General features: G+C 35.9%; 1 protein-coding gene across 1 annotated transcript in view; it reads left to right on the plus strand.

Moving 5' to 3' along the window:
* LOC107661718 (rho GTPase-activating protein 26-like) overlaps positions 1 to 10,830 on the plus strand; it is a 96,868-nt gene extending 86,038 nt beyond the window's left edge. Inside the window, exons 21-23 of the mRNA XM_016451464.1 lie at positions 6,162 to 6,272; positions 9,174 to 9,265; positions 10,702 to 10,830. Coding sequence (XP_016306950.1) covers positions 6,162 to 6,272; positions 9,174 to 9,265; positions 10,702 to 10,790 — 292 coding nt within the window. The 3' untranslated portion in view covers positions 10,791 to 10,830. The remainder of the gene's footprint in view (positions 1 to 6,161; positions 6,273 to 9,173; positions 9,266 to 10,701) is intronic.
* Positions 10,831 to 11,282: the final 452 nt, after the last annotated feature.

Here is an 11,282-nt window from a genome sequence, read left to right on the forward strand (position 1 = left end):
TCTCTCTCTCTCTCTCTCTCTCTCTCTCTCTCTCTCTCTCTCTCTCTCTCTCTCTCTCTCTCTCTCTCTCTCTCTCTCTCTCTCTCTCTCTCTCTCTCTCTCTCTCTCTCTCTCTCTCTCTCTCTCTCTCTCTCTCTCTCTCTCTCTCTCTCTCTCTCTCTCTCTCTCTCTCTCTCTCTCTCTCTCTCTCTCTCTCTCTCTCTCGCTCTTTCTCAGTTAACATCACACTCTTTTCGCAAACCATGCAAATAACAGAGCAAATCCACCATGTTTAACAGAGCAAGCAACCAAACTCCAGGATTTCCCAGTTTCGAAGGTTGCAGAAACACACACAAGACCAGAAGCAAACAGAACCGAGTATCAAATGTGAATGCATAATTAATAAGCATGTATAATTTAGATTTTATTGATCTAATGTGTGAATTCTGGGTATTCTGTTAAGCAATGCTAATCATTTTTATTCAGTGATATTTCACCAGCTTGACCCAGTTTGAGGGGAAAATAAGAAAGAAAGCCAGCTGCTACGAGTGAGTGATTTCTTTCACTGATAAGAAGGTTCATATGAGAATCAGTTATGTGGATAGCATGAACATTTTGACCATGCAGGCAGGAGAAAAAGTGTGCAAGACAATAAAAAAAGAAGAAATGTTACAAAAGATGAGATCAAATGGTGTGTAATGAAACTAATTTTTATAAAGTGACACTGACATTTCAGAGGAAGACAGCTTCTTTTCTTACTCCCTTGAGTTTATTGTGTTCTCCATTGAGCTCCTGAAGCATGTCGTGAATGTGAAGAGAGTAACTGCAAAATGTAGGTAAAAAAAGGGATTGAATGATATTATTTGCTGATTAACCTCTCAATGATATAATGCCTGCCTTCATGCTTGTAGCCAAAATGGGTCAAGCTGATGGAAATGTATAGAATAATTACAAAGCAAATAAATCACCCACTCGGACAACATCATGTCTGGTCACATCCAAATCAAAACATGAACTTAAAATGACTTGGAAACATGAAATGATCTGTGACTGAGCATATAAAAGTTGCACCTTCTTGTTTGTAACTTGGATAACACCTGCAGTGTTTACTGCAAACACAATCTTGCAATACGAAACGATAACAAAAACAAAATAATTACTGCTGCAGTCTTTTTTTTTAAATATATGATTAACTGCATTTACATAAATGCAGAGAGTTACAGAACTAAATTAACCAACTTTAGGTTATTGCAAAAAAATATACTGACTGCCGTGAAATGCAGAAACATTAAAATAAAATTCAGCAGTTTATTTAAATATGGCATGATAGTAATGTAGTATCTAAATATTTTTGTGGATTTAGCAGAAAATCCTGTTTTTGCAATCCCAGCAACACCTATTTGTTTTGTAGTCAGTGAAAGTTAATCTAGGTAAACATCTATGATATTATGAGATTAATAGTCACAGCACTGCTCTGTGTGTGTATTTGTGTGTGTGTGTTCGGTTGTAAATCAGATGTGAGGATTGGCGGCTCAAAGCTACAGGACTGAGAGGAATGCTGTCGTCTATATATAGACGTATATATTACGTGTGGCAGTGCTGATATACCCATCTCAAAGGCCCCTGAGGACCCAGCAGGTTGTAAATCAATGAAGACCTGGAGATTGATGAACTACTCGAGAAAACGTGTGATCAGTTGAATTATGTTGGCTCTCACAGTCTTGAAAATGAAAGTGGTACCTTTACTAGAAATTAAAGTAGCTGAATGCAAAGGGAAAGTCTATGCAAACATCTACACTCATATGAAAGCCATAGGAAATTGTAATAATACATATTATGGAAAGTAAACATGTCAAACACATAAAGGTAATATATCTCTCCATTCGTTCATTTTCTTAACTGTTTGTATGGATTAGTGTTGTGGGATGCATCTCTTGCCACAGTAGACACGGAAACACCCTGGAGAAATGGCCAGTTTATTGAGAGTAGGTGGCGCTGTGACCAAATTCACATGGTATTCTCAAATCAATTTTCTATTGATAACTATGTGTCATTAATAATGCATTTCTTATCAAAATATAGAAGCTTTTCCAAAATGATGACTTCCTCCTCGGCTTCTTCATTAGTAACTTTTTTGGAATTATAGAAAAACAGTAAGCAAATCTGTAAACTGAATCTTGAGAAAACCAATGGCCATAGTAATAAACATGAAGATTTGGGCAAAATGATTCCAAAGTTATAACAAGATTTGGTCCATTTTTACGAAGCTTTGGCCAATAGGTGGCATTGAACATCTAGTATAGTCAGGCTTGGTGTCAGAGATTCCAGCAAGTTTCACCATAATATTCTACTTCCTGTCCGATCTGATCCCAAATTTGAGTCAGTGAAAGTTCTGAAGAGAATAAAGTAAATATGTTTTTGAAAGAAGATATGCGCTCTCCAAGGCTGCATTTATTTGGTCAAAAGTACATTAAAAACAGTAATCTTGTGAAATGTTATTGCAATTTTAAATAACTGTTTTCTGTTTGAATATATTTTAAAATGTCATTTATTCATCATTATAATTTTTCATAAACAAATAATTCTGATATGCTGATTTGGTGCTCAAAAAAACATTTATTATTAATGTTGAAACAAAAATTATGGTGCTTAATATTTTTGTGGAAACCGTGAAACACTACCAAAAGTTTAGGGTTTTTATTTAATTTAATTTAATTTATTACTTTTTTAACAGATTATTATTTTTATTCATCAGTGACAGTAGTGACAGTAATATATTCTTAATGTTACAAAATATATATTTTAAATAAATACTGTTCTTTTTAGCTTTCTCTATATTTTTGATCAATTTATTTCTATTCATTACAAAAAATAAACAGATTACACATTTTAATATCTGCTATGACTTTGCCACAAAGAAATCAATATAAATAGTTAATGGTTACTAAAAATGGATCCATTCACATTTATTTTAAAATCACATATAAATATTTGAAATGAGATGCCCTCGCCAACACAATATAAACATATATTAGTTAAAATTATTTTATTAACCAAATCATTAGGTTTTATCCTTCTGCTGGAAGATATAGTTCCTGGCAAGGTTAAATATCTAGATAAACAGATATTTGGTGTCATAACTGTATATTGCATGTTTTATCATTTCTACAGTGCTTTTATTGAGTAATGAGCGCTGGAACTTTCCATTTTATAAACAGTAAATACAGAAGGACAGGGCTTATATGTACAGTGGGTAAGGAAAGTATTCAGACCCCCTTCAATTTTTCACTCTTGCATAGTGCATTTTGGCTTTGACTAAGTGAGAGTCCATTAACACTACTAATCTATGGGCATTTAGATTATTAAAGTTAACTCACCACTTGAGGTCATGCTGTTCCCATGGCAGCCCCACTATCTACTGTGAATAGATGCTGATCAGGTTAGTGATGAGTGTGTTTGTGTGTGACGGATGCTTGGCTACAAATTCCACAGTGTCCAATAAGCAGCTTCATTTGCTTCTGTGCAAATACAATACTGATTATGATGATATTCATACAGCAGCAGCATTGTTTCTTTAAGCTCAATGGTGATGTGTATCATTTCTGTCACCAAACAGATGTGCAAAAATATGCAGTTTTAGGTGAGGTTTCGGGGTTTTCCATCTTCAAGTGGTTGGACAAACAGATAGTCGCACTCCAAACTTGTGCCATTGGTTGAGCCAATGTTGGCGGTCAGAATGCTGAAACAAATAGAAATATTTGACACTCCTTAACATTTAGAAAGTGCAAGAGTTTCAGGCGTACACACACACACACAGTAGTCAACATTTGAAGTGGATCAAAAAAAAAGTGAATCAAAGTTGTCCTAAGACAAGAACGCATTTTGGTTTTAGGACAACTTTGATGAAAGGTTTTGATCCACTTCAAATGTTGAAATGCCAAAATGGAAAAGCCATGTGTGACAAAGTTAGGACCCCCTTACTGTTAACAGAAATGAAGAGGGTAAGTTATCAGGCACTGCTAACCAAATGCCTTTGATTAACTGATCATCAGCAAGTCTGAGCACCTCTAAGAAAGCAGAAGTTTTAGCAGTTTGCTGGTCTGAAGCCTTCAGGTGTGTGTTAACACAACTGCAAGGAAGAAAAGGAAGAAAGGCATCAGCAATGATCTTAGAGAAGGAATTGTTGTCGCCATCAATCTGGGAAGAGTAATACGGCCATTTCTAAACAATCTGAAGTACATCATGCTACAGTGAGGAAGTTTATTCACAAGTGGAATACATTCAAAACAGACACCAATCCTCCCAGACGTAGACATCCCAGGAAATTCACCCCAAGATCAGACCGTGTAACACTCAGAGAAATGCCAGACAACTCATTGAGCTCATTGAGTCAACCGTGAACTCCTCTGTACACCAAAGTATTCTAGAGTCAAATGTGAGGTCATCCGTCCAACGGCTTAAGTTGGGCCAAAATTGGGTGATGCAACAGGACAATGATCCCAAGCACCCCAGCAAATCTACAATAGAACGGCTGAAAAATAAAAGAATCAAGGTGTTGCAATATAGCAAAGTCCAGAGCTCATCCAGACTCAAATACTGTGCACAAACAAATGCCCACAACCCTCAATAAACTAGAGCAATGCTGTAAAGAAGAGTGGGACAAAATTCCTGCAGAACAATGTGATTGACTAATAAAGTCATGCAGAAAATGATTATTTCAAGTTATTGCTGCTAAAAGTGGATCTACAGGCAATTGAATCATAGGGTGTACTAGTTTTGTCACACATGGGTTTTCCATCTTGGCTTTTTGTTAAATAAATAAGAACAAGGTGCATTATGTCATGTGATGTTGTTCATCTGAGGTTTTACTTTCCAAATTTTAAAAAAGGACCTGACCTGATTTTGTCCTGATACAGAAAACCATAGAATTCAATAGGATCTCCTAACTTTTACACACACACACACACACACACACACACACACGCACGTGTTCCTATTGATATATACTATTATTTAGTGCTGTCAAACAATTAATTGATCCAAATTAAATTAATTTAATTAATAAATCCAAAATTAAAGTTTTTGTGTACATAATATATGTGTGTACTGTGTACATTATGTATATATAAATACACACACACACACATACAGTATATATTTTGAGAACATTTACATGTATATATTTATATTCATACAATATATATAGTATATATAAATATATTTAATATATAATCATACAATTTTTCTTAAATATATAAATACATGTGTGTGTATTTATATATACATTATAAATATACACAGTACACACCCACATATATTATGTGAATAACAATTTATTTTGGATGCGATTAATCGCAATTAATCGTTTGACAGCACTACTACTACTATTATTATTATTATTATTATTATTATTAAATAATAATTCAATAGTTTAGTTCATCTCTTTTTTTGCATATTCATGAATGTTAAGCTGAGACAAAAAAATAGTTTAACCTGTTAATATTGTTTCTATTATTTACAGTCAAAATCCAAAAGTTCGCAGCAGCATGTCGACAAGGTAAGTTTGTCCAGTTTTCAGTTTAACAGCCAGCATTGAAGTTTTCATAGACACTTTTGAAGGGGGGGGACAGAAACCTTTTACATAAATACAAACCCTGTCAGATTAATGTGAGATTACTCATGTTACATGAGTAACACAAATTATGACTAATGATTTTCCTCAGCATGTTTAACTCCGTTCCGCTAAATATGACAATTCAGTCATCATTTACTCACCAAACCAGTGGACTTTCATTGTCCAGTGGAAGACAAAAAGAGATGCTTTGGCAAATATTCACACTGCTACAGTATTTCACATGCAACATACAGTATGTACAGTGACCAATGGCTGTCATTTCAGGAGCTTGACATGAACATCCGTCAAAACATCTCCTTTTGTGTTCACACAGGACATGAAAGACAAGAGTTGTGTAAATTATGACAGAATGGTCATTTTTGGCTGAACTTTTCCTGTTAGCATGAAAGTCTCAAGCATGTTTAACTGCATTTATGTCTATTTCTTTAAACCGATGATGCAACTCCCTCTTGAAGTCTCTTGTGAAAGCTGCAGCTCAGCAGCTGCCTTAACATAAATGTTGGTGTTGGGTTCACATAGTGCGTGCCTGCGTGTGTGTTTGTCGCAGCCCGGCTTCACCCAGTCCCACCTCACCGTGCTCCCCCTCATGGCCGATGTTCTCTGCCCCCTCCAGCCCCCAGCTGGCCTCCAGCACCTCCAGCGAATCCTCCCCCGTCAGGTGTGTGTCCTGCTCTGGCCTGCTTAGGCAGCTATCTATAGCAGTGCAGTATTCTAATCGTTCGGTGTGCACATTCACACCTTCCCTCCTCACATCTGAGCATATACATCAACTAACTTCATCACTCTGATTCACTGCGGGTAGTAACATACCGTTCTTTATGGGAAGTGTCATTTCTGTCATTGCATAAACTGTATGTATGATCAGGGGCGGACCTGTTGGGGGCCCTAAGCAAATTCCAGGTATGGGGCCCTAACACAATAACTATGTGCTCTTTTACACCTAAAACCCCAATAACTATAAAGATAACGATAAAGATATAGTTCTAAAAATCGTTTTCAATATTAAAGAATAGCAGAGTCTACACCACAACTATAACGATAAAGGCACAGAGAAACGATATCGCTGAATTCACTTTCAGAACGATTTTTTCCAGCTGATGAGTGATAAAAAACATTGACAGCCAATCAGAATCCATCCTGCTATAATGAGCTCGAGAATTTAAAGCGGCAGAGGAGCGTGCGTTTACAGATGATATCGTTCGCTGGTGTGGATGCTAATATCGTTATCGCTATAGTTATCTTTATAGTTATCATTCTTCTTAATGGGGCTTAACCCTTGTTTTGCTTGCTCGCTCTCATAGTTTATAGTTTATTTATCCCTTCGCAACCAGTAATTAGTCAACCTGATGCTGTTCTAAAGCCATATTAGGCTACCTAAAAAAAAATTCGGATCACAAAAAAAGACATTATCCAAAAAAAAAAAATGCTTGCACTTATCCATTTAATAAATTGTAAGCTTTTTCAATCTTTTTCCAAACACAAATTTATCCCATGCAAATCATTCCATATTCCAAGTGCTCTGAAGGCATACGGTAGCGTTTGCCGAGAAACAAATGTAAAAAAAAAAAATTTAATCTGTTATTAAGCAAAAATCTCCAGTCATCGCATCCGTGCATTTATACGAGTGCACGGCAGTTTGAGCCGGCGCGCCTCGGAAAAGCACACAGAGAGTCATTTTGAAACATCAAGATAAATAAAATTATGACTTGAAACACAATACTTTCTTTACTGAGGTGAATATCTCTGTTCTGATACATTATTATAACCAGTGTTGGGGGTAACGCATTACAAGTAACACGAGTTACGTATTAGAATGAATGCAAAGAGCGCTCCCTCATATAGTCACTAAAAGCTGTCACTCACTTCAGTTCATTGCGATCTTCCTACGTTGCGTTGATAAGCTCTCTACACTGCAAAAAATTAATCTCTTATTTACATCGTATCTACACTTTGCTATAAAGAGAGGATTCCCGAGATTTCAGAACTCAGCACTTGACAAAAACTCGGCATTTTGCACGGTGAGTGGATTCCAACTTAAACACTTCTGGTCATTGCGTTCAAGAAGTTAACGTATATGTCTGTGATTGGCTACATTGCTCAACGCTGCAAATATGCTTCGCCAATATCAGGGGGGCCCCTGATTTCCCGGGGGCCCTAAGCGGCCACTTACCTCGTTTAAATGTTAGGTCCGCCCCTGTGTATGATGATGTATTTCATGTTTAATGATCCGAATAAATGTATGTACACCAATCAAATTTTGGTTGCACTTTATTTTACAGTACGTGTACATACAGTGTACTTACCTAAGAAAGTACTGGCTAAAATAAGGTAACTGCATAAATTGAGGTTAGGTTTAGGGGTAAGTTTAGGGTTATTACCCAGTTAGTGCAATTATTGTGATAGGTACACGTGGAACAGGACTGTAAAATAAAGTGCATATTTTTCTTAATCCTTATACTGCTGTGGTGATACTATGGTATATTAATGTACACTATGGTATCTAATGGAGAATACTATTGTACTTTCTGGTACTTTTTTTAAACGTTATTCAAATGTTATATATACATACTAGGAATGCACATTATATCTGTACCATAATGGTCATTAGCTGATATTATCTAATGGAGAATAAATAAATACTATTGTACTTTCTGGTACTTTTTTTAAACGTTATTGAAATGTTATATATACATACTAGGAATGCACATTATATCTGTACCATAATGGTCATTAGCTGATATTAGATTTTTTTTATTATTATTTATCAGTATCAGTATCAGTTGTTATTGTATATTTAATTACGAATGCTCAAGGCCCTTATTTTTATGTATAGATTACCTTTTCTGTCTTCTAGCACTCACTTAAATTTAATCTTCAAAAACACTAATAATTTAATAATGTAATAATATCCATCCATTAAGAATACCCATTTTTTCTTACCGTACATGATTATTTTGTTTCATAATTCACTTGTAGCATTTAAAATGACTTATGTTTTATTTAGTACTTTATTATTATTATTTATTTTTTTTTTTTACACAAAACAGTATCAAATATTAATATTATCCAGTATTTTCATATGGGTGCATCCCTATTATATAATATGGGACATAGTGATTAATACATGTATGTACTATAGTATTTACATGGTAACACCAAGGTATTTCAAAAACCAACATGATCTAAATAAATAAATAATAAAGCATAACATTCCCTTGGCATCATTTTCAACAAGCCATGGTGATATCATGGTACTTTTGAGATATGTTTTATTTACTGATGTTAAAGCACTGAACATTTGAACTCAATGTTTTTTTTTGTTTTTAAAAAAAATGAAATTAGTGCATTAGCCTGCTTAAACATGCGTACGTTTGGAGCAGTTCCAGCTTGATGTACCACCTTCATGTTAATTTTTTTTTTAACTCTATGTCTTTGAATTACTTTCATGTGGGTATTTTTCTGATATTGATTGCAAATAAATTAATTAATCTGCAAATGATGCACTTGATTTAAAGTTTTAAAAGATTGATGTGTATATATATATTTGTATCTTCTCCAGTCCTCCGCTACGAAAGGCACGTGCGCTATATGCCTGCAAGGCTGAACATGACTCTGAGCTGTCCTTTATCGCAGGCACCATATTCGAGAATGGTAAGTCCCCAGCAAGGGGGGTCTCCATTTTTAGCCCTCAGTGGGTGTATTGCGTATATCTGGTTAGCTAAGCAGGTTAGAGGCTTTAGCGTCCGCATAAGAGGAGCAAACTGATATCTCTGCTTTGTTCCACCTTTTACCCCTTAACAGGTATCAGAGCTCCAAGCTGCCGCAGTCTGACACTTGACACAGCTTAGCAGTAGATCAGATCAAGTGTACGAGTCAATTTGACCGTTAGTAATTATATGCTTAATGTATCACTCCGCTGCCGCTGATCAAGGTTTCATGTCTAATTATTTACTTTTGTGGCAAGCAGCCGTGTAATAAGCAGATCACTGTAGCGCCTCAGTTCAAGAGAAGTGGCAGTGCAAAGCGCACATGAACTGATCATCTCCTCCGCTTTAATACCAGTTACAGCACAAAATAAACATAAATAAACATTGGAAGGTGTGTTAAAAGAAAGAGTACAACTTACCGAAATCCGTGTCCCTTCTCATAGAATCACTCAATCAGTGTTTCAACCTCAGAAAGATCACGTAAATCACGTAACATCACATATTCGGTGACCATAAACTCGTTAGTCAGCTAGAAAAATGAACTCTACCGAGGAGCATTTTGCTAAATATATGCACCATATAACATATTCATTACAATTTTTACTATTCTTCAATATCATGTTTTGATGACAGCCACCATTTAAATGTTTATATTTCAAAAAATGAATTTAGCCTATGTAATTGTAAAGTTGGTATTATAATATTATTGTTATAATAAAAGTGTTTGTATACAAATCAGTTCATTTCAACCTTCATGTAATGCGGCACCAACTAACTCTCATGTATATTTTACAGCATTATTTGAGATTTTTTTTCCTTGAGAAAATTTGCCATGTACTGTACCTGATGCATCCATCCAAAATAACTGATATCGAATTGAATCACAAGCTTGTGAATCTAAACCGAATCGTGCAATTTGTGTCAATACCCAGCCCTATTAAATAGTGGTTTCAAAATGCTTCGAAAGATTATTTGTTAGGTCTCTTTGAGAGATACAGTCAACTTGATAATTTTCAATGCTATCTCTCGACCAATTCGCATGTATTTTACGAGATGGCTAATTCATACGAATTTGTACGACCTCACTCGTACGATTTGTCTAGACCCCAGTGACGGTTAGGTTTAGGGTTAGGGGTAGGTCATTCATACGAATTGGGGAACTCATAAAATGCATATGATTTAGCAAAAATCGTACACATTCGTGAAATTAGCCACCTCCTAAAATATGTACGAATTGCCATGAAATCAGGTTGTTATTTTTGGTATAACTTGAATCTGGAACGGTCCTTATTCCTTTCGCACTGTGGAAATAGAGAATAAACGGGATAAAGTTGTCAGTGGCATCTAAAATGATCTTCCGTTTGCATCTTTGTCTCTTAGTTCATCCGTCAAGAGAACCAGGCTGGCTGGAGGGCACCTTGGACGGGAAGACAGGGTTAATTCCGGAGAACTACGTGGAGTTTGTGTAGCTGGGAGTCAATGAAAGCGGTGAGGCACAGAGCCCGCTTTTGAAAACAACTGAACTTCAGTCAGAATAGCCGAATTTGTATGCCTGAGCGTGTCTGTGCGATAGTATGGATTTTTTTGGCAACTGTGGCATTCCCCTAGCGTGTAATTGTTCCACGCATCCCACAATGCATTGCCGCTGTTTAACACATAGTTCAACACAAGGTAAAAGGGAAAAAAAACAAGCCCTGTGAACAAGCTGTTGCTTCTATCTCAGCCACAATCAAGCAATTGTATTTTTAGGGGCTCATCATGAATTTGTTTTTATTACTATTATTGTTTTTTTTTTTTTAATAATGCTTTTATATGTGAGCACTTCCTGGTTCTTCATGATGTAAAATGTTTGCCGTTTCTATGCAGTCTGAGGCTTTTTGAATGTCTGTTTGTATCCTTCAGGTCCTCGCATCTGTTTGGTTTAGAACTACTAAGAGATAACTGTTAATTATGGGGGGGGG

Source organism: Sinocyclocheilus anshuiensis, unplaced genomic scaffold (genome assembly GCF_001515605.1).
Source record: "Sinocyclocheilus anshuiensis isolate Anshui unplaced genomic scaffold, SAMN03320099.WGS_v1.1 scaffold207, whole genome shotgun sequence".
NCBI classification, from domain to species: domain Eukaryota; kingdom Metazoa; phylum Chordata; class Actinopteri; order Cypriniformes; family Cyprinidae; genus Sinocyclocheilus; species Sinocyclocheilus anshuiensis.